The sequence below is a fragment of the Hyla sarda genome, chromosome 2 (genome assembly GCF_029499605.1).
Source record: "Hyla sarda isolate aHylSar1 chromosome 2, aHylSar1.hap1, whole genome shotgun sequence".
NCBI classification, from domain to species: domain Eukaryota; kingdom Metazoa; phylum Chordata; class Amphibia; order Anura; family Hylidae; genus Hyla; species Hyla sarda.
Genome location: NC_079190.1, coordinates 313,977,390 through 314,005,004, shown reverse-complemented (window position 1 = coordinate 314,005,004; position 27,615 = coordinate 313,977,390). Strand labels below are relative to the sequence as shown.

The window sequence follows — 27,615 nt, the reverse complement described above, 5'->3', positions numbered from 1 at the left end:
AAAATAGTACCCAATAGGGCAATCACTCACAGATCCATGGATATTCCGTTCCGGTTTCTTTTATTTCTTTAAAACTTAGTATAACAAACTTTCTTAAATAGTAGATACAGCCACGGCATGCTGCAGTCTTTGCCTCTGACTCTCCCAGCCATGGACGTAACTGCGTTTCGGGGGGTGGACCCCCTTAATCATGCATAACTAGGGGGTTCCACTCCCAAAACGCTGTTACATCCATGGCTGGGAGAGTCAGAGGCAAAGACTGCAGCATGCCGTGTCTGTATCTACTATTTAAGAAAGTTTGTTATACTAGGTTTTAAAGAAATAAAAGAAACAGAAATTGAATATCCATGGATCTGTAGGTGATTGCCCTATTGGGTACTACATATGAAATGTTTATTTTTTGCCACGCTGATGCTCTGGGACTGTACATGTCCTGTACGGGTAAGTCTAATCTGAGGTCTAATTTTACTTGGGGAAAATGAATAAAATCTACCAAACAGGATTTATCAAGGGGGGGGGGGGGGGGGGGGGGATTGTTCAGATGATTCTGTGGCCAAATTATATTGTAAACTATATATATATACCTGCCCTAAGTGTTTTCCTAAGATTCTGCCTCTAGTTTCACAGCTACAACTCCCAGCATGCCCTCACAGCCAATAGCTGTCAGGGCATGCTGAGAGTTGTAGTTGTGAAACAGCTGTAGGCACCCTGTTAGGAAAACACAGGAGCGCAGCATAGATGAGGTAAGGGCCAAAGTCGGCTTCCTGCTCGGCCTCAGAGAGAGATTAATAAGAGACTGTGTCTCCATGTATTAAATGATGATTATCTGTGCTGGCCCATGAGAACATAAGATTGTTCTGCTAAGTCTTTATGCAGAACCTTGTACTTATACAGAACCATGAGCTACAGCAGTAATCTCCAAACTGAAGACCTCCAGATGTTGCAAAACTACAAATCCCAGCATGCCCGGACAGTAGTTTTGCAACATCTGGAGGTCCGCAGGTTGAAGACCACTGAGCTACAGGGATGTGGATTCATTGGTCCCAGCTACACCTCAGGTGCTTTCCCCCAGCTAGTATCTCAGCTTACACTGTCCTCTGGTTTGCAGCAACAATGTCCTGTACAATATATTTGTATGTAAAATTTCACTTTACTGTATAATGTTAAGAATCCTCAATATTAATGGACTGTCCAGGAATGTTCCAAGCAATGCTGTCCCTCATCCTACTCCACCCCGTCCCCTATCTCCTCACACACATCTCCCCTTCCACCCCCCCTCCTCGGTCACCCCACACAGATCCCCGCAGCCCCCCCACCCTTCCCTTACACATCTCCACAGCTCACCTCCTCCTTCCCCCGTCACCTATCTCCTCACACACATCTCCCCTTCCACCCCCCTCCTCGGTGACCCGGTCTCCTCACAAAGATCTCCACAGCCCCCCACCCTTCCCTTACACATCTCCACAGCTCACCTCCTCCTTCCCCCGTCCTTGCTCTCTTCACTCCGCAGCCAGTTCTCTCCCTCCGCGGTGCTGATAAATAGTGAGGAGGCCCCAGTCAGTGTCAGAAATGTAATAGCAGGGTCGGAGGCAGGGAGACGTCAGGGGCTTGGAGAAGACGTGCGTGTGTGTTGTCCCAGCAGCCCCCGGCATCTCCGGCCCTGCAGTAATTTTTAAAGGGCCCGCACCCGGCATAGGAGATGTGCTGGCAGCGACAGACTCCCCTTCCTCAGGGCCGGGCTCTCGGGCAGCATCCGACGTGCTGCACCACATAAAATAGTGGCAGGGGGCCCTGCGGGCCCCCCTGGCCGTGAGGCCCGGTCGCAGTTGCGACCCTTGCGACCTCTATAGCTACGCCACTGGTGCTATGCATAGGCACAGCACTGATCAGTATTATCGGCAATCTACTTCTCTTGTCTGCTAGAAGGCAGGCCACAGGAGAAGATTGCCAGAGCCTGCTAGAAGGCAGGTGAGGGGACGTCAGGCAGCCATTTTGACTTAACGGACCCCCACAGTGTAATGACCCAGTAGGCAGATGAGTGGCCTGATGAGTCCGAGTCGAGCCCTGATAATGCTGCAGATGCCATGATCAGTATTGATCACGGCATCTGAAGGGTTTATGGCGAGCATTAGCATGATTGCGGATGTCCGCCATTAACCCACAACCCTTTTATAACACATTATTAATGGGTTATCCAGGATTAGGAAACCAGAGCTGATTTATTTTGAAAACAACACCACACCTGTTCTCAGGATGTATGTGGTATTGCAACTCAAATTAAAGCGAAAGGAGCCAAATTGTAATAAAAGACACAACCTAACAATATGTGAGGTGATCTTTTTGAAAGAATTTAGCTCTTTTTTTCTATCCCTGGAAAACCCCTTTAACCCCTTAATGACCATGGACGTGTATACACGTCCAATGGCTGTTACAGAGGTATGACGCGGGCTCCAGACTCAAGCCTGCGTCATACAGGCCGGCCCCCAGCTGATTCTTGCAGCTGGGGGCCGGTGTTAATAGCCGACATGCGGCGATCGCCGCGGCCGGCTATTAACCCTTTAGATCGCCGCTGTCAAAGGCATCTAAAGGTGCCTGTATCCAGTCCCTGGTGGTCCAGTGGGGTGGATCGCTCCCCCGCAGCGCGATCGCGGGGGAGCGATCCACTACTGAGGTACCCTGAGGGCTTACCTCTCCTCCTGTGTTGGCTCCGGCTCTCTGAATGATACAGCCTGGCAGGACCAGGCTTTATCAATCGAGCGCAGAACACACAGATGAATGGGATTGTATGTAATCCCATTAATCTGTATGAGGAATCAAATGATTCCTCCTAAAAGTCCCCTAAGGGGACTAAAAGTGTAAAAGAAAAAAAGGTAAAAAAAAGTTTAACACACACACATAACCCCTTCCTTATTAAAAGTTTAAATCACCCCCCTTTTCCCAAATTCCATATAAATAATATATAAACATAATAAAAATAAACATATGTGGTATCGCAACGTGTGTAAATGTCCGAACTATAAAAATATATCATTAATTAAACCGCACGGTCAATGGCGTACGCGCAAAAAAATTCCAAATCCAAAATAGCGTATTTTTGGTTACTTTTTATATAAGGAAAAAGTGAATAAAAAGCGATCAAAAAGTCCGATCAATACAAAAATGGTACCAATAAAAACTTCAGATCACATCGCAAAAAATGAGCCCTCATACCGCCCCGTATGCAGAAAAATAAAGTTATAGGGGTCAGAAAATGACGATTTTAAACGTATACATTTTCCTGCATGTAGTTATGATTTTTTCCAGAAGTACGACAAAATCAAATCTATATAAGTAAGATATCATTTTAACCGTATGGACCTACAAAATAAAGAGAAGGTGTCATTTTTACCGAAAAATGAACTGCGTAGAAACGGAAGCCCCCAAAAGTTACAAAATGGCATTTTTTCTTCAATTTTGTCCCACAAGGATTTTTTTTTTTCCGTTTTGCCGTAGATTTTTGGGTAAAATGACTGATCTCACTGCAAAGTAGAATTGGTGGTGCAAAAAATAAGCCATCATATGGATTTTTAGGTGCAAAATTGAAAGGGTTATGATTTTTAAAAGGTGAGGAGGAAAAAATGAAAGTGCAAAAACGGAAAAACCCGTGGTCCTTAAGGGGTTAAACTATACAGCCTTGAGGATGTTTTTTTCCAAGGAGCAGTGGTATAAATATGTGCCAACTGATATATATATATACATGCAATTTTCATTCAACTGCCTCTGACCCACAAGAAAGCCATTAGACTGTGAAAAAAGAAGCTTGTTTTTATGGTTTCACATATTTACTAGTCCACAAAATACAAAGATAGAATCAATTTGCCTATTTTCTTTAATTTGCAAAACTGATCTTTAACCTTCTGAATTGATTCACGAAGACCATGTTCACACACAGTTCCTTTGTTCAGATTTATCAATCTGTCTGAAATAAGGATGAGTTGTGACTAGTTGCTATGGGAGTTGGTGGTGAGAGATGATTAGTGCCCCTGCTCATGCAGCCTTATCCGTAAGTTTTCTCTTGGCTCATGGACAAGCTGATGCTGCTGCAGGACTGGTTAGTGTCCAGTAGGTATCGGGACCCCTAGTGGTGGGATTTTCAGGATGAAAACGTTTTCTTAATGAAATATTTAAAAAAAATTAATCAACCATATTACAAAAGGTCTTTAATTTTCATCAGTAACAACATATAAAAAGTTTTTGGATCTGACAGTACCCATTTAACAGAAAAGGTGCCACTTTTAGGTTATGTTTACACAGGTCAAGGAATCTGTGGCAGAAATCCAAGGCTAAATGTAGATTTCTGTCTCAGTTCCACACATAATTCAATTAGGCCGATTATGGAATTTGTAGAAATAATAGCCATGAATTGGATTTAAAAAAAATATACCTGACAGGATTGTAGAAAAAAAGCTAACCCTTTTGTTTCCTAATCTTATTTTTATTTCCAACTGGGGTTTAAAAATTATTATTACTACACACAAGGAAGTTTGAAGGCACAGGAAAATATACTGTATATTATTCTTCCAAAAATACCACTCTGCCAAAAATGTATGTATCGCATTTAATTTTTATATGTTAAACAAGTTTCTTTACAACATGAACATTTATAATGCAATCATCAAAACTTATATATTCAAAAGGTATCCAAATTAATTCAGCACTGAAGATCCCATGTATCATTGCCAGCATTAACAAATGAGACTGTTGATTTGATGCTATTGTACTTAAATATCAGGATCATCCACTTCTTGGGGGGTTACTCCGGAACTCATGCCAAATTTTCACTAAAGGTTCCCTCTTTTTCCAGATAAGCTCATGGCCATACAATGCATACCAGCTGAAAGGGAAACAATAACTCAGTACAAATCTACAAGTCAGAAAAGGTTAAAAAAATTATTTATAAAAGTGTACTTTTAAATATAAATAACTTTACATGAATTAATAGTAACGCAGAAAGAAGTGATGTCAAACACCAGGTAGCAGGCATAATCGAACTTTCTTTATTAAAGGCAAAGTATGATACAGCAGAGCGTAGTTTCCTACGCGTTTTGAGTAGTAGTACCCTTAATCATGGCAATTAATTCCATATTAATAGTACAAGAAAATTATAAAAAAAATTATCTTATTAAAGACATTTTTTTCCCCTAACATACGAGTCTCCTCACCACCCTACAAGGCTGTGCACTGACTCAGAATTAACTGGCAGAACCCCTGGGGTTAAACCATTCTGGTTCTTGGGCTACACCCTGCTGCCTGGACTGGTCAGCTGACCTTGATGAGAGCACCTGGTCTGGCTCCTATTTAAGCTGGCAGTCTGCTCTTATACCTTGCCTGTGAAAGAGCTCTTACTCCTAGCTAGCATTTGTATTGTATCTTGAATTTCTGGCATATTTGACCCATTGGCTCTGCTCTCTGACTCTTCTCCTGTTTCTGTGATTTTGCATTTCTGTAATCTCTTGATACTGACTCGGCTTGTGGACTGTGGCTTATTGTGTATGTTTAGTTATTATTGCTTATTGTGTGTGTATGCTTAGTTATTAATTCTGTTAGTGTGTGTGTTTCCATACAGTGTCCCGACCTCCATCTGTATTATAGTTTATTTTGTTGATGTTTGACTCCCTGAACTTATTCAGGCAGGGACTGTTACAGTGGTTGTGGACATGTCGCCCAGGGCGGGTATGCAAGTAGGCAGGGCAAGTGGGAGTGGGTGAGTTTAGGGCTTCACTCTTCCCTGCCCATAAGTGACATTAACATATACAATACATACAGGAAAGTAAAGAAGGGGAGCTGTGAAATAGGAAAGAAGGAGTTGGTTACTACAAATATAGGCAGAGAAACACACATATCCTGCTTCTGTGTAGGACTTATCAATGTGGTCTACCAAGTTTTTGAGCCCCGCAAAAATACAGAATATGTTCAAGAAATGGACTGAACATAATCACAATGGGGGAAATTTATGAAAACCTGTGCAGAGGAAAAGGTGCCCAATTGTCCATAGCAACCAATCAGATTGCTTCTTTTACTTTTAAAAAGGCCTCTGAAAAATAAAAGAAGCAATCAGGTTGCTATGGGCAACTGGTCAGCTTTTCCTCTGCACAGGTTTTGATAAATCTCCCCCAGTTAGACTATTCAGCCAATTAAAGTCTATGTCTATGTTATCCTCTGCTTCCCAATTCCGTCCCTCTTTCCCTCCCCCTCTGTTCCCTCTCCCCTCCATTCTCTCCCTCTTGCTCCTGCACTTACACTGCTAATCTATGATGGACCGCTTAGTGGCGGTCATACTGCATTTCCTGCTGGCTTTTTCCATAGTTGGTTTCCAATGCCTGTGTTGTTGCCTCTGCATAGGGATGGTTGTGTCATTTGCTTACATTTAAAATTTGTAATATAAAGAATTAAATCCAGTTAATTACTCATCGGTAACTGTGTTTCCTGAGCCATGACAGCACCACCTGAGAGAGAGACTCAGTCTCAAGGGACAGGAAAACTGCAGAATAAAAAGAAGAGCCCTCCTCTCCTGCCTCAGTGAGTTTCCGAGGCCAGAGAGCCCAACTATGTTATAAGCATATACACAAATGAACTAAATTAATAGTAATATCAAAAATAAGTGAACCTACACACACGAAAGAAAATAAAACACCTGGAAAGAATAGGGTGGGAATGCCCTGGTGCTGTCATGGCTCGGGAAACACAATTACCGGATTTCCCGGTCACCATGACAACACCACCTGAGAGTATATCAGAGAAAATCTTTAGGATGGGATAACGGCTTGTAATACTTTATGGCCAAAAGAGTCACTCACATCTGCCGCTTTGCAGATTTGATCCACAGAGGTACCTCTCATCTCAACTGACCTAGTGGAGTGTGCTCTGAGACCAATAGGAGGAGATAGACCCAAAGAAGAATAGACTAAAGCAATGGCCTGCTTAATCTACCTGGTATGGAATTAGCACTTGCTCTAGCTCCTTTGTTTGGATCTGAGAACTGGTCAAAAAGAGCAGAGGACTTCCTAAAGGATCTAATCCTGTCTAAATACTGTAGACCACACTTCCTGACATCTAAGAATTGAAAACCACAAGTCTTTTGACAGCATTAAAAAAATTGAAGTATTAATGGATGGTCATCCATTTTGGAATTGTATAGAGCACCTTGTGCCGAAACCTGAACCTTTAAGGTGGACATTTTTAACCCCTTAAATACCCTCTATGTAATTAATAACCCTTTAATACCCTCTATGTAATTTGATGAGAGGGATCTGTCCTGAGAGCTCCATGAGCCCTAAAAGTTTTCCCCTCATAAGTGTGCTCGACAACCCCAAGAGCTGGCATCTGTGGTAATAACAGCATCTTCTACTACCCAACTCAGTCCTTTTAGGGATTCGGAAGTAATTACTGATCCCTCTATGGATCAGGAAAATGGCGAACTAGATGTTGATCCTTCTGTGAATTATGCAAGTGAGAGTTTACAGGTTATTAACCTGTCGAGTAAAATATTGACTGAGGGACAAATTGAACTGTTATCGAAGGGTCTTTCATTTGTACCCACCCCAAATTATGATTTATTTACCTGGGTGAAGGATATTATTTATGTAATGCTAATTTGCGTGCAAACAAATTATCACACCATCCAGGCACGCACGGAAATAGGCATGCAGCAAACATTTGAACGAGTGGTAGAGGATTAAGTCGCTTTGCTGGACAAGAACAGCAGTGGACCACCTCTACCAAAGGCACCGTTTTCCAACCTAAAGGTCAAAAGCAAAAATATCCCACCTTTGAGTTTGTAGAGTAATATAGAACCTTTTGTACAACTGGTGACTCAAGATTTGTGTCAAGTGAGGTCTAATAAGAAAGGTAGACCTAGCAATTTAAGCTCTTTTGATTGGCCCTATGGACTCTAAAGATGGATGAGTAAATTGAAATTAAGCCAGCAGATAAGGGTGGCAACGTGGTCATCCTCGATAAGGACCACTACGTTGCCATGGCCCTACGGCTTCTTCAGGATTCTACCACTTATGAAGTCTTATCCTCAAACCCAACGAGGACCTATCAGTTGGAATTAAAAACCCTTCTAATGGAAGCTAGAGAAAAAACCCTCATTACGGAAGAGGAGTTTAAAGTGTTGTTTAATCCGGCTTCAGTAATGGCAACATTCTATGTCCTCCCAAAAGTGAAGGTCTCCACCATTCCGGGAAGGCCTATTGTATTGGGTAATGACAATTTAACCCAGGAAGGCAGCCGCTATGTCAATCACATTCTGTCTCCTTTTGTTCAGAGTCTGCCATCCTATCTACAGGATACCAAAGATACAGTGTGTAAACTCAATGATGTTGCTGTACAGGGGAACACATGTCTAGCAAGTCTGAAGGTAGAGTCCTTATACAGCAACATCAGACACAAACTTGGAATGAGGGCAGTTACTCACTTTCTGAGCACTAAGGGTACACAATTTCACGTACACAATGAATTTGTTTTGTCACCTTTACGTTTCGTCACGCACAATTTTTTCACTTTTAATGGCAAATTTTATCACCAAATAAAGGGATCGGCCATGGGCACGATATGTGCACCCACGTACGCAAATTTATCTCTTGGGTGGTGGGAAGACACGGTAGATTTCACTTAGGCCAATTGTAATTTCACAGAGCACATTCTTTTTTGGGGGGGTTTCATTGTTGATATTTTGATTTTGTGGGATTGTTGTAGGGATCTTTTTCACGATTTTTTTCTGTTTTAAATCACAATGAGATTGGTATGCTATTCACCTTTGAATTTGGACACAAATCAATTAATTTTTTAGATCTCACTATTGAAATAGACGATAGCGGCTGCATTCAAACATCTATGTACCGCAAAGACATGGTGGTGAATAGCCTTTTGGAATGGAATAGCTGGCACTCGACACCCCTTAAGCAGGGTATACCAGTGGGCCAGTTCCTAAGAGCGAGGCAGAACTGCTCTCAGGAGAGTACCTATTAGCAGAAGTAAACTAATGAAAAGATTCAAGGATAGAGGCTATCCAATAAATTGCCTCCAGAAAGCCCTACAAAGGACAAGGAATACCTCCAGAACGGAACTTTTGCAGGAAGGATGATTAAATCAGGAAGGTCATTTGTTGTATTGGAACTTAAGACAACATATCAGACCAAGTCATTAACATAATGAGGAGATATTGGCCGATACTAAGGGCTGATGAGGAGATATGATGGTCACATGATTTGAGTCCAGCTGAGAAGGAGAGCTGAGACGGCACATCCTCGCAATGATGCAGCAGATGTTTACATCAGAGAGACAGCTGATTGGCACGGAACTCGGTAAGCCCCGGCCTCAGCCAGAAAATGAGCATCGCTGATGGCGGCTAATGTCATTAAGAATCGGAACACAGATTGGTGTATTGAGAAAGGTTCTAGTATAAGGAATAGTGTATGGAAACATAGCAGGTCAATGTTGGACCTGATTGGCTGACAACATAGTGGTCTTTATTGGCTAATGTGATGATGACATCATTAAGGATACATATATAATAAGGGCTCATTTCTTACTGACACTGAATGCTGTCAGTTAATCTCCTTGATAAAGCCACGTGAGTGGCGAAAAATGTCAGCATGTGACAGTCTGACCTTTTAAATGCTTTCCCAATGCATCTTACAATTATTAGATGTATTTTTAGGAACCACATAGTTGGCGATCATAAGCCCAATAAGTCCAGACTTGCGGTGCACAGCAGGATACTGGGTTCGAGATACATAAATACGGAGTGGTTCAGACAGTCCTATCAATTGGGGGTGTTACTCCTAGGAGTGATACGTAAATCATATGGTCTTATCACTTGGTAGTGTTGCTCTGAAGAGTGATATAAATAGTTTAATAATGAGTGAACCGTCTTTGCCACACAGGGTGGTATCTATGAGCAACACTTTGAGGGTATTTGGGCACCCTTTATTCACATTAATTTACTTATACACACAGTGGCAAGAAATTGATTATTCAATCAACACACTCTACTGCTAAGTGTACTGACCAATGTGGACACAGACGGACAACCGATAGGGACTTGTCTGCTTTGTGACACAATTGTGAAGTTATTGTGATGTTATTGGGTTAGTGGTTTTAATCGTGTGATTTTGGTTCTCACCTTTTTTACATTTTGATAATAAAAGTTATATTTTAATAGAACACAAACTTACATAGAGTTTTTTGTTAACCCCCAGGGGTTAAATAAATTTTACAACTTTAAACGAGGCGATCAACTTTGATCGCTACGTCTAAAGGGATAATAGTACGCGGCACTGCGATCATTGACGCGCGCTATGTGCCACGGGTCCCAGATGTTGTTAGAGTCCAGGCACGACTCGCTATGATGCAGGGTCACGGCGCGACCCCCGCGTTATAGAAAGGGAGCGGACGCAGGGCGTACAGTTACGCCATTTGTACTCAACAGGTTAAGCAGAGCACCATTTTCAAGCAATATGGGGAAGAAAAAGGATCTCTCTTCTGCCACAAAGAGTGAAATACAGTCAGGTCCATAAATATTGGGACATCGACATAATTCTAAAATTTTTTGGCTCTATACACCACCACAATGGATTTGAAATGAAACGAACAAGATGTGCTTTAACTGCAGACTCTCATCTTTAATTTGAGGGTATAGGCTGAAAAAACAAAACAAACCCATCAGAGAGATAGCCAAAACAACTGTTTGGAACATTCTTAAAAAGAAGGAACACACTGGTGAGCTCAGCTTCACCAAAAGACCCCGAAGACCAAGGAAAACAACTGTGGTGGATTACCGAAGAAAACACCCTTCACAACATTTGGCCAGATCAAGAACACTCTCCAGAAGGTAGGTGTATGCATGTCAACAATCAAGAGAAGACTTCACCAGAGTGAATACAGAGGGTTCACCACACAATGTAAATCATTGTTGAGCCTCAAAAACAGGAAGGCCAGATTAAAGTTTGCCAAACAACATCTAAAAAAAGCCTTCACAGTTCTGGAACAACATCCTATGGACAGATGAGACCAAGATCAAATTGTCCCAGAGTGATGGAAAGAGAATAGTATGGGGAAGGAAAGGAACTGCTCATGAATCTAAGCATACCACCTCATCAGTGAAGCATGGTGGAGGTAATGTCATGGCGTGGGCATGTATGGCTGACAATGGAACTGGTTCTCTTGTATTTATTGATGATTTGACTGCTGACAAAAGCAGCAGGATGAATTCTGAAGTGTTTTGGGCAATATTATCTGCTCATATTCAGCAAAATGCTTCATTGGCCCAAAGCATACTGCAAAAGCAACCAAAGAGTTTTTTAAGGGAATGAAGTGGAATGTTATGCAATGGCCAAGTCAATCACCTGACCTGAATCCAATTGAGCATGTATTTCACTTGCTGAAGACAAAACTGAAGGGAAAATGCCCCAAGAACAAGTAGGAACTGAAGACAGTTGCAGTAGAGGCCTGGCAGAGCATCACCAGGGATGAAACCCAGCATCTCGTGATGTCTATGCATTCCAAACTTCAGGCTGTAATTGACTGCAAAGGATTTGCAACCACGTATTAAAAAGTGAATGTTTTATTTATGATTTTTATTCTGTCCCATTACTTTTGGTCCCCTAAAAAGTGGGAGGCACATGCAAACTGTTGCAATTCCAGCATCGTTCACTTGATTTGGATGTAAATACCCTGCAATTAAAGCTGACAATCTGCATTTAAAGCACATCTTGTTAATTTCATTTCAAATCCACTGTGGTGGTGTATAGAGACAAAAATGTAAGAATTCTGTCGATGTCCCAATATTTATGTAGCTGACTGTAGTTTAATGCCTTGGACGAGGTATGAAAACATTAGATAGTTCACGAAAACTTAAGCCTGATCATTGCACTATTAAGAGATTTGTGGCTGATTCAGATCACAGACGGGTTTGTGCAGATAAAGGAAAATTGAGGAAGATTTCTGCCAGATCCATGCATTGGATCAAGAGAGTCCTCCAGAGTCTTGCAACTGTGCATAAACCTTCTATTCGGCCACCACTAACCACTGCTCACAAGCAGAAACGGCTGCACTGAGCAGAAAAATACATGAAGACTAATTTTCAAACAGTCCTGTTCACTGATGAGTGCCGTGCAACCCTGGATGGTCCATATGGATGGAGTAGTGGATGGTTGGTGGATGGCCACCCTGTTCCAACAAGGCTGCGATATCAGCAAGGCGGTGTTGGAGTCATGTTTTGGGCCGGAAGCATGGGAAGAGAGCTGGTCGGCCCCTTTAGGGTCCCCGAAGGTGTAAAGATGACCTCTGCAAAGTATGTGGAGTTTCTGACTGACCACTTTCTTCCCTGGTACAGAAGGAAGAACTATGCTTTCCATAATAAAATCATCTTTATGCATGACAATGCACCATCTCATGCTGCAAAGAATACTTCTGTATCTATGGCTGACACAAACGATCATAAGATTATATATAATGCAACATTATTACAACAAATGCATTATTAATAACATTGCGGTTTATTTACTAACGTGATCCCGACTCTTTTTTTGTCGGGTTTTGTGCCCAAATTGTGTCGCACATCCCATGCAACACAATTTGTGACCAAAAAAACCCCAAACCCTCCATTTTACAAGAAAAACCCGAAAGGGGGCGTGGCCACAGGATAAAGTGGCCGTGGTCCCGACAAAAGGAGCGTGGCCCCGACAGTTTTGAAACATCCCAACATATTTACTATGGTTTCCAAATGAAAATTTGGTGGATTTGAGATGAGGAAAACCCGACAGATCAGTACAGTCTTAAAAAAAAAAGGCAAAACTTAGGGAAAAGTGCAAAATGTAGGGAAACCTTAGTAAATACCTTGGGAAAATACCAGTTGGAAATCAAAACCCACTAAGAAACCTACACTCCACTGTTAGTAAATAAACCCCACTGTCTTCTATGGATGAATATATATTAATTTGTTCTATATTACATTCCAAATTAATTGTTGAAATGTTCCTTTTGTTTAATTCTTTGAAAAAAATTAAAACAATAAAAATCATGTTAAACGGGATAAAAGCAGAGAAAGTCATGGTGTACCCTCCATCCTCCCCTGACCTTAATCCTATTGAAAACCTTTGAAGCATCCTCAAGCAAAAGATCTATGAGGGTGGGAGGCAGTTTACATCCAAACAACGACTCTGGGAGGCTCATGCAAGCAAATTCAAGCAGAAACTGTCCAAAAACTAACAAGTTCAATGGATGAAAGACTTGTGAAGCTGCTATCAAATTAGGGGTTAAAATGTAACGTGACCTGCTAAAATGTTTAGAAAGTTAAAATGTTGTTAAAAGTTTGATTGAAATAGCTTTTTTTGATTTCAGTAAATATGCTGCAAACACAACAAATGACAATTTTCAGTTCTTTACAACCTATAAAGTGTTTTGAAACTTACGGTGTGTAATAATTTGGAACAGTGCATTGTAAGTTTTTTATGCTTAAAAAATGACTTATCATTAGGTTTGTTCAATAAAAATTTAATTGTACTCTTTAATAGTTGATAACATGAGAATTATGCTGACTGTTATTTACATCAATTATTTAGGTAAATAAGAAAAATATAATTTGCATAATAATTTGGAAGAGGGTGAAGTGTCATCAATGCGAAGATGAGACAAGAAGGACAAACTAAGCATCTGGTAAGCGCAAAGCTCCCAGGGAACCCCTCAGAGCTTCAACAGTACCAGGTAGTATACCGAAATGGGCAAACAATTTCCACTATCCTCTGAGAGTCAATGTGAGTTACAATAAAAGATTTCCATTTCTGAAAAAAGCATTTAGTGCCCGAATCACTATGCCATTCGGCATCTAGTCTGTCCACCGTCAAAAAAGTCTTCAGTTGAGAAATCGGCAAATCTGGAGTAACAGAGTCTAACAATTTGGCAAAAAGACTCCACAATGCCACTAAAAGGACAATATGGAGAAACCGTGGGATTTGAGGCGTGAACAGAATCCGCACCCGCCAATGATCCCATATGTAGGACTGTATCAATCACCAGTACGCGGCCGTGGAAGGGCATTCCCAGATCCCATGACAAAAATTTGTATTTGGGGTACTTAGTGATCCTGTTAGGGAAGGTAGGAGAGAGCAAAATATTAAAACCGTATAAAGCGGAATGAGCAACCCTAAAGTAAGTCTCCCTCCATCTCTCATTAATAACATTCCTATGCACCACCTCCCATCACGTCAAAATGACGTTGGTGATGTCATCATTCCTTCTCCACCTTTCCCATGTACGAAACTGTCGTTTAGGGTTGATTTTTAAAAAGCCATTGCGAAGAGCTAAGTAGAGCTCAGAAATCGACGCCCTGCAGGGTGCATCACCTACAGTGTCATCTAGGGAATGCGTAGGCTCATCCTGCATTATAGATCCCTAAGTCTGGAGGAGCAAAAGGAATAAACCTGATTGGCATACGGTATATGGAAGTGAGGGACCCCAAACGTGCGAAGCCATCTACGATCCTCACACTGCATAAGGGAACCCACTATTGTAACCCCTTTAGCCACCCATAACTGTAACCAGGAGGACGACGTACCCTGTGGGAACTCTGCATGATGAAGCAAGGGCATTCTTTTGGACAGGAGGAATGGGAGGCCAAACACCTTCCTCACCTCCCTCCAAGATACTATCGTGTCACGGAGCAGTGCCGAGCCTTTGATCTCACCCGGCAGTCTGGCACAAGCAGTATGTAGAAACACCCTCAGGGACCACGGCGCGGCCAGAGCCGCCTCCACCCCAGGATTGGAGAAGTAGGAGGAGTCATGAAGCCAGTCTAGGGCAATTCGGAACAAACAAGCCAGATTTTAGCCTCGCACATTCGGGAAATTACACAGCATTAGTTTTTGAAAAGCTATACGGGGCGTCTACCCAGCCAGAGAAAGCGCTGGAAGGCAGAATTAAGGTGTTTAGCATCCTTGTTTTTGAGTAGCAGTGGTAGCGTCTGTAGGGGATAAAAAAGGCATGGGAAACTTATCATCTTGACTAGATGACAGCACACTAGGAAGGATAACCGTAAAGGCTCCCAATGCTTCAACTCTGCAAAAATGCACTTAAAGAGGGGGACACAATTAAGTGAATAAAGCGTATCAGGTGTTTTCCCAATACCGGAACATAACTCCACACCCAGGGCATCAGGAAGCCACCTAGCAGGGGCTAAAAGTGCATACTTTTAGAAGCATTGACTTTGTATCCCGTGAAACCCCCAGCGACGATAAAAATTCAAGAAGTCTAGGGACAGCCTCCCTCGGGTTACTGAAATACAAAAGGACATTATCCGCAAACATCAACAGCTTCTACTCCTGTGCACCCACATTAAAGGGGTAGTCCAGTGGTGAAAAACTTATCCCCTATCCTAAGGATAGGGGATAAGTTTGAGATCGCGGGGGGTCCGACCGCTGGGGCCCCCTGCGATCTCTCTGTACGGGGCCCCGGCTCTCGGCCCAGATAGCGGGTGTCGACTCCCGCACGAAGCGGCGGCCGACACGCCCCCTCAATACATCTCAATGGCAGAGCCGGAGATTGCCGAAGACAGCGCTTCGGCTCTACCATAGAGTTGTATTGAGGGGGCGTGTTGGCCGCCGCCTCGTGCGGAGGTCGACACACCCCCTTCCCGCGGGCTGTCGGGGCTCCGTACAGGAGATCGCAGGGGGCCCCAGCGGTCGGACTCCCTGCGATCTGCAACTTATCCCCTATCCTTAGGATAGGAGATAAGTTGCTCACCACTGAGTCACCACTGGACTGCTCCTTTAATGCTCCTATAGAGATCAGCGGAAACCAGAAGGCGTGTTATAGGCTCAATCGCCAAATCAAATAGTAAGGGCGACAGAGGGCATCCCTGGTGCATGCCTTTCGCTAGAGTAAGGGAAGCTGATAAAATACCTGGGGTATGTATTTTTGCAGAAAATGACAGCAGCATAATAGGAGCTCAAAACAGCATTCACAGAGTACGGCTCAGTTTTAACTAGCCCCGTTGGATCCCGCAGTGCTAAAACATAAATAGGCGCACGGGACCCATTTGCCACCCATGCTAAAAGGCAACCCCCCTTGTTGCCATGCCAAAACAAGTCAGCCTCAAAGTGAGATCTATATATCCACTCTCTTCTGTCCAACCAAAGTTCATAAGAGGACTTTGCCTCCTGCCATTTAAGTTTATGGGCCGGGGTGGGGGAGTCAAGAAAGGGAGAGTACGCTTCCGCCAAAGCTGCGCTATCTGTTGCATGACACTCCAGAATTTTACGTTTGATCGTGTTGCTATAGGACAGGATCTTACTCCTCAGTACCACTTTCACCATTTCCCAATAAAGAGTGGGATTGTCTCTATGTGGTGCATTGTCAGTCTGGAATTCCAGTCATCAACCCCTGAGAAGACACAGGAAACATTCATCTTTCATAAGATAGGACGGAAACCGCCACAAGAAAATTGAAACTTTGGGACACAATGGCAGGAGCTCCAGAACCACTGGAGCATGATCCGAAATGACTAAATCCTGGACGTCCACAGCGCCCAGACGAGAGCATAACGGGACTGACCTGAAAATAGTCAATGCGAGACCAAGAACTGTGAATGTGTGAGAAAAGCGTGTACTCACGACCATCCGGGTGGAGGTGACACCACGCATCTTGAAAGCCTGTTTGTGTTAGGAAAGGAGGGAGAACCCTGTGTCTCTTGGAGGAGGACTATATCTGGACGCAGTCATTACAGAAAACGCAGAATTTTCATCTGTTTCAGAGGGGAGCACAGCCCCTTAACATTGCAAGTAATAATCCTACACATGACAGACCAATATCCCCTGGGGGGCTAAAGGGGATGGAAGGGCATACCAATGATCGATGAACAAATGAGAGGAAGGAGACATAGCAGACAACAGACGGGGGAGGGGGGATGAGACCGGGTAGGGAGGAGAGGGAACGTAGGGAATGGATGACTCAAGGGAGAGAGGAGACTACAGGTATGTCATACAGTTAAAGAGGGCGCAGACAGGGGGGGGGGGGGGGGGGGCTGAGGAAAACCATAACATAAAAAACTATTCAATAGAACCGGAAACAAAACAGGGGAACAAACAAGTAAATCCTACAATAGGCCAACACCTGAGGTGTGGTACAGGCATCCATCAATCGGGTGGAGGACTTTTTTTCAGGCATATGTGGAAACCAGAGCTCCCACCCCAGACCCCCAGCATACCAGGTTACCAAGTACAAGGGCCCGTATGATAGTGAAATAAAGAGGCACCCAGAACACGGGTCAGTAGAAGGAGGAGAGGCCCCGGAGAAAGTCAGGAACAGTATACGCGGGAGCGTTGAGCTGAAAATAACTGCGCAAGAAAACCCCGGCCCCCATGTACTAACCATAACATAAGAGGAACAACCAACATTGGAGAATACTCAGACAACTACACTCCTATGTACTGAGAACCCACAGCTTAGTAAGGAACAGTAATACATATACAACAGGGGAGATACTCAGCGAGCCCCATAAAGCCCATATACTCTTGTCCCTTAAAAACAGTGTGGACAGAATCATCAGATGACTTCAGACCCTCCAGCTAGAAAAAAACAGCATGGCATATATAAAAGATACTCAGTCTGGAGAGTACGATTTACTGCTCCTGCTCAGGCTGCGCCATCCCGCTGACTTCTTATGCTTCCTGGTGTCTCCCTCGACATCTACATAAATGAGAAGCAGGTTCACCCCGGCCCCTCGGTAGATTGTGAGCGACTAGGAGGAGATCGGGGGCGAAGAGCCGGTTCCCTCAGATCTTGCAAGGCCGCCTCTGCGGAAGCAGGAGTCAGGTAAGAAGAAAATGATTAATCTGGACAAAACACTTTCAATGTAGCAGGATACTGGAGTTGAAAACGTTTCTTCGCCTTAAACAGTTCCATGCAGATTTTGGCATAGGTCCTCCTCCGCTTGGCAACATCAGTGGAAAAATCTTCACAAATCAGCACTTTCTTGTTATGGAAAGTGAGCGGAGTAGCACGCCTACGGTAAGCCCGGAGAATCTCCACCTTGTCCTTGTAGTCAGCAACTTCAGGATGACTTGCCTCGGGCAGGACATTTCAGCATTGTTCTGGCTGGAACGATTTTCCAGATCTTCAAGTTTCTCGCTTACATAACAGAGATCAGTTTCAGTCTGGTGGAGTCGAGGGCAAGACCACTATTCTCATGCTCCAAAGCGATAATTCTCCATTCTGCCTTATCCAAACAACCGATCTGAGCACCCAGATCTGTCTGAAGCTGTGTTAGCGTAAAGCGCATAGTGGTCTCAAGTGTCAATTATATAGTAGGGGTGATCAACTTGACCAAAGCTGCCGCTAATGTTTGGAGATCCATAGGGGTGGATAGAGACATGAGTGGCATCCGCCAAGGGCGGAAGTGGGGCACAGTGAGGCACAGCCGGAGCCAAAGTCCCATCCACGGGAGTAAACAGGAACTGACTGTTGGCAACTTCCATGGCTGCCATTGGGTTCTGTCCAGCCTGGACAGGTATAGAACTTGAGACTGTTGCCAGGGTGGAAGGACGCGCCACAGCAGGCGAGTCCGTTCGGTTGGGCCCTTTGTTAAAAAAGCGCTCCATATCACCAGGTGTAGTTAAGTGCTAAGGGATATGGTGTAGGTACAAACCCCCTTCTGTGGAGTATGATGGGAGGTCTGCAGAGGTATAAAAAGCTGGGTGGCAACTGGTGGAATTGTCTCTCCAAACAAAGTTATGTCGGCGGGAAGAGAGAGGGCACTGGGCACAACAGGGCAATAGTGGGCAATGCCCCTGGCAAACTGTAGCACCTGGGAGGCTTGGAGAGCAGTGGGTCTGCCCTGGAAACAGCCAGGCACGCTATGAAGGCAATGGCCACGTGGGGTCTGTAGAGATATAGGCCTGATCCTTACTGTAGCGTAGACTATGAGACTGCAAGTTATAGAGAATGCCGTACCTTGCAACGCTCAAATCCCCTGCCCGTTACCTCCTAGCGCTGGGCTATCGGGTACAGGTGTTCTGTGCAGTCAGCACTGTGTGCTGCTCCAAGATGGCGCCTTCCCGAGGAGACCAGAAGAGGCCATGTAGAGAAGCTGGGTTCCGGAGCTGTCAGGAACGGGACAATGCTGTGACGGCTGCCCCGCTGCTTCCCGGGACCCACACTGATGTGCCGGGCGTGAGTACTGCACACGACAGCCAGTATGGTGCGGGTATGGGGTCTGGTGTGCAGGAGCTCTGTCTCTGTGCTCCTCACATGCCTGCGCCGAAACCGTAAGTCCTGTGTTCAATTCTAACGCTTTTAACGCTTGCGTTGTTATGTTAGACTTTAAATTAACTTTGTGTGATTAAACCCAACGGCATTTTAGACAGTTATGCTGCGTTTGTCACACTTTTAATATGTATTGCAAAAATACAGATCAGCCAACTGCTTTGCCCAGTTTGCTATATATTTGTATGTGAGTTTTTTTTACGGGCTGGATCATTACTTGCTGGGATTTGTAGAGCACCAACAGACTTTTGCAGGTAGGGATAGGACAAAAGGTCTCTGTCTGAGATCAGACTACAGATTAATGCTGTGCTCAGCTTTATGTTGAATTGTATGGATTAGAATTTGTGAAGGCTTTCAGTATTCTGTGTTCCCCTCTCCAAAATGGTGGCTGCTTGCAGTACATGGGGCTTTATCAGTGTCTAAAACCTACCCCTGTGCTTTGTCCTACTGGCCTGGGAGTCACAAATGATTGCATAACCGGGGGTCATGTGGTAGCTGCAAAGTATTCTGGGTATACCCTGATGTCATCTCACTGTCCCAGTACTTCCTCCTCTCCTGTAGGTGCCAAAACGCATGAACCGAACTTGGCAATGTTTGAAAGATCTGCAAGCCATGGTCCCCCTGAAATTCAGATGGAATCCAGGTTCTTGGGGCTCAGCTTGTTCATCTTTAATAGCCAACTTGGCAAGTCATACTGGCAAGACAAACTGACACTTATTTTTTATTTATTTTTTCCTGAACATTTTTTTTTTTTAAATACAGATATATTAGTGGATACTTGTACAAAAACGTTAGCAAGTAACACACTTGAACCAGCTGAGGGGTCTTAGGTGAAACTGAAAATGGCTAATATATATATACGGTATATATTTTTAATATAATATAATAATATAATATTTAAAGGTAATCTGTCAGCAGCATCACCTGCAATAACCAGCTGATACTGTCCATTAATACAGGTGTTGCTGATCAAAATAGATTTTACTTAATTTCCCTAGGTTCCACTGTTCCCATATATTGTTAAAATTCCAATATGTAAATTAAGCTCTTGGGCGTTTCTTAGCCCTAAGGTGCATTAGTAGTTCTTCTTGGCTAATTTCTGATTCCTGCCCCTAATAAATATTCACACTTACACTCTTCTGCATGTAGTTATGTGCTAAGATCCCGTGTGCGCAGATCACCTCACACCCGTGGGTTCTCAGCATGCAGCAGCTATATGCAGAACGTAGTGGTTCACAAAACATTTTACTTTAGAGCCACCAACAAATGTCTGTCCAAGTAAATTTTAACCAAATTAACACATGCAAGGCAATAAACATAATAATTATATTAACACAAACAATTAAAATTGGTTTCTGCAACAAAGAGCTAGATTTTTTTGTTAGATATAATCAGATTGATTAAAATAAGTTTCTAATTTTACAGAAACAAATATAGGTTAAAAAATAAATAAATAAATAAATAAATACACCAAAATAAAGCAATATACTTACATTCCTAATAGGGCCCCTCCAAGATGAGCTGCATGGTCAAAAAAATTCCAGCCCAGTAGTAAACCCATGGAATCCAAAGAAATTATAACCTTGAGAGCCTACGTAGGACAACCAGCAGATAATATATGAGACAGTAAACTGAAATACTCACTTTGTTACGTTACTAACAATCTAAGCTTTACGTAAATTACATGATCACAATAGTTACTTATAGGGATGTCCCGATACTCGGCATTTGCATGGTATCGGGGACTCGTTTAATGTCCCCGATACAATGTCCGATACCTGCTGCTGTGCGGCCCGCTCCGCTGTCCCGTTCTCCCGATTGCATCATGGCATCCTATGGAGGAGCATGTGACACACGTCACTTCTCCTCCCCTGCGCCCAGCGTAACGCTATGGAGGAAGCAGAGGGACATGTATGTCCCATGCTCCTCCACAGGACGCCATGATGCAATCGGGAGATCGACAGCCGCAGGTGAGCACTGCCTACAAGAAGAGGAGGAGGGGGAGCTGCTGTCTATAAGGGGGGGGGGGGGGCTGCTGTCTACAAGGGGATGGGGCCTGCTGTCTACAAGGGGATGGGGCCTGCTGTCTATAAGGGGGGGGCTGCTGTCTGTAAGGGGGGGCCTGCTGTCTACAAGGGGATGGGGCCTGCTGTCTATAAGGGGGGACCTGCTGTCTACAAGGGGATGGGGCCTGCTGTCAACAAGGGGATGGAGCCTGCTGTCAACAAGGGGGACAAGAGGGAGCACTATCTACAAAGGGGGGGACTGCTGTCTACAAGGGGGACAGGAGGGAGTGCTGTCTACATAGGAGGGGGCTGCTGTCTGTAGGGGGGGCCTGCTGTCTATAAGGGGGGGCGGCTGTCTATAAGCGGGGGGGGGGGGCCTGCTGTCTACAAGGGGATGGGGCCTGCTCTCTACAAGGGTATGGGGCCTGCTCTCTACAAGGGTATGGGGCCTGCTCTCTACAAGGGTATGGGGCCTGCTCTCTACAAGGGTATGGAGCCTGCAGTCTACAAGGGGGGGGGGGGGCTGCTGTCTACAAGGGGATGGGGCCTGCTGTCTCCAAGGGGGACAAGAGGGAGCACTGTCTACAAAGGGGGGGGGGGGGCTGCTGTCTACAAGGGGGACAAGAGGGGTGCAGTCTACAAGAGGGGGGCTCTGTCTACAAGGTGGGGCTGTGGTCTACAGGGGGGCTGCTACTAATATCTGCAACTATCTATACTACCAACAAGGGGATACTACCTACTATTAAAGGCAATCTTACAGCAGAGTCACCTGCACTAACTTGAATTTATAGGTAGATAGTGCAGGTGACCCGGATTCTACCGCTGCTCACCATGTGAACGTCAGTGCAATCGCTCCGGAGACATCGGTCTTGCCGCCAATGCAAATTCCCTGTTCTGTCCAATGGAGAAGAGAGAAATCTTGGCTCATACTACAGCAGCTGCCTCCATTGCACACAACAGGAACCCACATATCAGCACGGTAAGCAGCGCCAGAGACCGGGTCACCCTGGGATCAGATTACCTTTAAAATAAAAGTACTCGTACTTGGTATCGGCGAGTACTAGAATTAAAGTATCGGTACTCGTACTCAGTCTTAAAAAAATGGTATTGGGACATCCCTAGTTACTTATTGTTTGATAAAAGAGAACCTATCAGGTCCCATGTAGACCACAGATTGTCTCCAGTAAGGGAAAGGTGTGCTAAATGGCATTCTTATCCTGTGTGGATGGTTCCATACAATATAGAAACAAAAACATAAAATGTGTCAGCAGATGAAAAACATTCGCCCCATCTCTGCCCAATATTCTGAATACTATTGATAGTCCGTAGCCCCATCTTATATTAAGGATTGTATTAGGTCTATCCCATGCATGCTTAAACTCCTTTACTGTATTGCCAGCTACCACTTCTGCAGGAAGGCTAGTTCATGCATCCACTACTCTCCCAGTAAAATAATACTTCTTGATATTACTTTTAAACCTTTGTCCAAAAAGAAAAGACACAGAAAAATAGCCAGCACAACTACCTAATACATGGGTGCATGCTGCTGTAGCAGCATCTACCCATGTATTAGGTAGTTGGGCTGCCTAGTTTTCAGTTTTTTTCTTTTGCAATGCAAGTGAGGGAGAGTGGCAACCCTCTATAGCAATGCATCCCTCCCTGTTCACACGAGTTTTTTAAATTGGTTGTGAATCATGCATGCAAATTAAAATAGCCTCAACATACAATTTTTTTTCCTTCATACAATGGTCTTTTCTGGACCATTATACCTTGAAACCATACTCGACATACAATGCTACGGACAGTCCAGACCTGCGAAACATGGCAATGGCTGGAAGAACTGACCAATTGGAATGGGCATTCACTGGTAAAACAACTGTATTACTTAAGCGTATGCCCTGAATTCCTGCCTGGTAGCACCTCCCTACAGTACAGAAAGGTACTGCATGTTCTGTACTACTCTTAACCCATGCCACAGTTAGCTGCTCCTTTGGACAACAAGTAAGGACAGCTTCATTTGACTTTTTTTTTTTAGGACATTGTGTGTACTGTACAGGACCCTGAAGAAGCTCCTGTCCTCTACATAGACAGTGATTTACAGCTCCCAGCAGCTCTTTCTTACTTTTACAGTGGGGATCGAAAGTTTGGGCACCCCAGGTAAAAATGTGTATTAATGTGCATAAAGAAGCCAAGGAAAGAAGGAAAAATCTCCAAAAGGCATCAAATTACAGATTAGACATTCTTATAATGTCAACAAAAGTTAGATTTTATTTCCATCATTTACACTTTCAAAATAACAGAAAACAAAAAAATGGCATCTGCAAAAGTTTGGGCACCCTGTAGAATTTATAGCATGCACTGCCCCCTTTGCAAAGCTGAGACCAGCCAGTGTCATGGGTTGTTCTCAATCATCATCTGGGAAGACCAGGTGATGTCAATCTCAAAGGTTTTAAATGTCGAGACTCATCTGACCTTGCCCCAACAATCAGCACCATGGGTTCTTTTAAGCAGTTGTCTAGAAATCTGAAACTGAAAATAGTTGACGCTCACAAAGCTGGAGAAGGCTATAAGAAGATATCAAAACGTTTTCAGATGTCAATATCCTCTGTTCAGAATGTAATTAAGAAATTGCAGTCATCAGGAACAGTGGAAGTTAAAGCAAGATCTGGAAGACCAAGAAAAATATCAGACAGAACAGCTCGCAGGATTGTGAGAAAAACTATTCAAAACCCACGTTTGACTGCACAATCCCTCCAGAAACATCTGGCAGACACTGGAGTTGTGGTACACTATTCCACTATAAAGAGATTCTTGTACAAATATGGTCTTAATGGAAGAGTCATCAGAAGAAAACCTCTTCTACGTCCTCACCACAAAAATCAGCGTTTGAACTTTGCAAATGAACATATAGACAAGCCTGATGCATTTTGGAAACAAGTTCTGTGGACCGATGAGGTTAAAGGGGTACGCCACTGGAAAACATTTTCTTTTAAATTAACTGGTGTCAGAAAGTTAAAAAGATTTGCAAATTACTCCTATTAAAAAAAATCCCAATCCTTCCAGTACATATTAGCTGCTGTATGATACACAGGCTTTTCTTTTCTGCCTGACCACAAGTGCTCTCTGCTGACACCTCTGTCAACGTCAGGAACTGCCCAGAGCAAAAGAGGTTTGCTTTGGGGATTTGCTCCTGCTCTGGACAGTTCCTGAAGTTGACAGAGGTGTCAGCAGAGAGCACTTGTGGTCAGGCAGAAAGGAAATTCAAAAAGAAAAGAACTTCCTGTGTATTATACAGCAGCTGATAAGTACTGGAAGGGTTACATTTTTTTAATAGAAGTCATTTACAAATCTGTTTAACTTTCTGGCACCGATTGATTTAAAAGAAAATGTTTTCCAGTGGAGTACCCCTTTAAAGTTGAACTTTTTGTCCGGAATGAGCAAAGGTACGTTTGGAGAAGAAGGGGAACAGAATTTAATGAAAAGAACCTCTGTCCAACTGTTAAGCATGGGGGTGGATCAATCATGCTTTGGGGTTGTATTGCAGCCAGTGGCACAGGGAACATGTCACGAGTAGAAGGAAAAATGGATTCAATAAAATTTCTGCAAATTTTGGATGCTAACTTGATGCCATCTGTGAAAAAGCTGAAGTTAGAGAGAGGATGGCATCTACAAATGGATAATGATCCTAAACACACCTCAAAATCCATGGGGGATTACATCAAGAGGCGTAAACTGAAGGTTCTGCCATGGCCTTCACAATCTCCTGACCTCAACATAATTGAAAATCTATGGATAGACCTTAAAAGAGCAGTGTGTGACAGACAGCCCAGAAATCTCAAAGAACTGGAAGACTTTTGTAAGGAAGAATGGGAAAAGATACCTCAAACAAGAATTGAAAGATTCTTGGCTGGCTACAAAAAGCGTTTACAAGCTGTGATACTTGCCAAAGGGGGCCGTACAAGATATTAACTGTGCAGGGTGCCCAAACTTTTGGAGACACCATTTTTTTGTTTTCTGTTATTTTGAAAGTGTAAATGATGGAAATAAAATCTAACTTTTGTAGACATATTATAATCATGTCTAATCTGTAATTTGATGCCTTTTGGAGATGTTTCCATATTTCCTTGGCTTCTTTATTTACATTAATACAAATTTTTACCTGGGGAGCCCAAACTTTTGATCCCCACTGTATATGACTTGCTTTATCTATATTAGTTATCTATTTTTGGATGACTTTTTGATGGCTTCAGAACCAATTACCAGGATTTCATAGAGTTATGGTCTCAAGATACAATGGTTTCAACATACAATGGTCATCCTGCAACCGATTAATATTGTAACTTGAGAGACCACTGTAATTTAAAACTATGTTTCCTCTTAGTAGTACTTCTTTTAAATATACCCTCCTCTCTTACCGTGTTGATTATGTATTAAAAAGTTTCTATTATATCCCCTCTGTCTCGTCTTTCTTTCAAGTTATACATGTTAAGATCCTCAAACCTTCAATAGTAAGTTTTATACTAAAATCCATGAACTAGTTTAGTAGCTCTTCTCTGAGCTCTCTCTGATGTATCTATATCCTTCTGAAGATACGGTCTCCAGTACTGCCACAATACTCCAAGTGAGGTCTCACCAGTGTTCTGTACAGCTGCATGAGCACTTCTCTCTTTCTACTGCTGATAATTCTCCCTATACACCCAAGCATTCTGCTAGCATTTCCTGCTGATCTATGATATTGTCTAAATACAAAAAAAAAATGCAGGATTGGGAGCTCTACATAAAACATAAAACCCAGGCTGAGGATACTGCGTTGCACCCACCCAATGTGCCAAAAATGCTACAAACACATAAATGAAGCAGTCCTGCCAGGCTAGGGGTTTGGCAAGGAAAGGGTGCATTTCCCACACTGATCCTGCAGAAATCTCCACCTGTGGACTAATCAATGAGGCAGCAGAAAGGGGAAGGGTCCTTAAAAGCAAGAGAAACAGAATAATCTGGGCTCTCCCCTAGACAGAAGTGGCTGTTATAGGGGGGAGACACAGTGTCCAGTGCCAGGCGGGCACAGCAAGGGCTGCTGAGGACACAAGCGTGGACTCCCGGAGTGAGAGACGCGGCTCCTGTAACATATAGCAGGTGGCTGTACGAATGGGACTTTATGTTCAAATGTGAACTGTGTCTTATAAGACTGCAGGACTTATTGTGTTTAAACTGGCAGGGAAAAGGCCATCAGTTATTAGTCAGGGCATGCTACATGTGTAGTGAGTGGCAAGACGGCCTAGGAGTTATTATTATGTTTTGTTTATTTTGTTTATCCTGCACCCCGTTTAATAAACCTGGCGAGGAGCCAGAATTGCAGAAAGGACTCGCTGTTTGCCGGTTTATTGTGGAAAAACGTGTCCTTTGGCTACAGCAAAGGACAATCCCAGAGTGAAACCCTTTACACTATATATAAAAAAATGAGTAAAATACAATTGGGGATAATATTGCACTAGAGGGATATATGGGACAGAAGGTGTCAAGCAATAATCCAGGGGAAGACAGTGACCTATCTCTGTGGATGATAGGTAATGAAAGTAATAGTCTTGTAATAGTCACATAGCATACATAACGCTGATATGGTTAAACCACAGTAGTTTTGGCGCTCTGCGGCACTGTAGGCTTCCAGAAATTAGACCACTTTCCCTGTCTGCGCAGGGTTTGCTTTAAAAAGATGCGCGTAATAGCGCTGCAGGCGTATCAGGTTATATACAGTTGTGTAAGATGCGCTCTTCTATACCCCGGCGGCACAGGGACAAAATACAAGAAGAGGTCAATGAAGAACGGGCACTATGTGCCTCTTACCGGCTCCTCTGAATTTGAATGCACATGTCAGTGCTGGAGGTCCTCCGGTGCCTGCCCTCTGTGACCCGGCAGCATGGGGAAACAGGAGCAGGAGAGGGTTGGAGGTCCGGTGTGAGATGCCGTTGCTGGCTGTAGCGCTGGGAGCCGGTGCTGTCTGCGTTTCGGGGAGCCACGTCCCCTTTTTATTTGTGTCTTTTATCCCTACCATTGAAAAAGGGGATGTGGCTCCCTGAAACACGTCTGGTACAGACTGCTTACTTGCTCAGAGACTGGGACACATCAGAGCATTCTATTACCACAGCAGAGTCCGGAACAGTCACCGCTGGTCAGCCGCAGACAGCACCAGCTCCCAGCGCTACAGCCAGCAACGGCATCTCACGGACCTCCATCCCTCTCCTGCTCCTGTTTTCCCATGCTGTCGGGTCACAGAGGGCAGGCACCGGAGGACCTCCAGCGCTGACATGCT

The 27,615-nt window shown here is 43.8% G+C and overlaps 1 protein-coding gene across 6 annotated transcripts in view; it reads right to left on the bottom strand.

Annotated features, from left to right (window-relative positions):
* Positions 1-3,875: 3,875 nt before the first annotated feature.
* PARL (presenilin associated rhomboid like) overlaps positions 3,876-27,615 on the bottom strand; it is a 258,743-nt gene continuing 235,003 nt past the window's right edge. For 3 of the 6 annotated variants that reach the window (XM_056557712.1, XM_056557713.1, XM_056557711.1), the window contains exons 10-11: positions 20,796-20,893; positions 3,884-4,873 (exon numbers count right to left, since the gene is read on the bottom strand). In XM_056557712.1, the coding sequence (XP_056413687.1) occupies positions 4,774-4,873; positions 20,796-20,893 (198 nt within the window). In that variant the 3' untranslated portion in view covers positions 3,884-4,773. Of the gene's footprint in view, positions 4,874-20,795; positions 20,894-27,615 lie in introns of all 6 variants that reach the window. The other 3 variants (XM_056557715.1, XM_056557710.1, XM_056557714.1) reach the window with 3 other exon arrangements.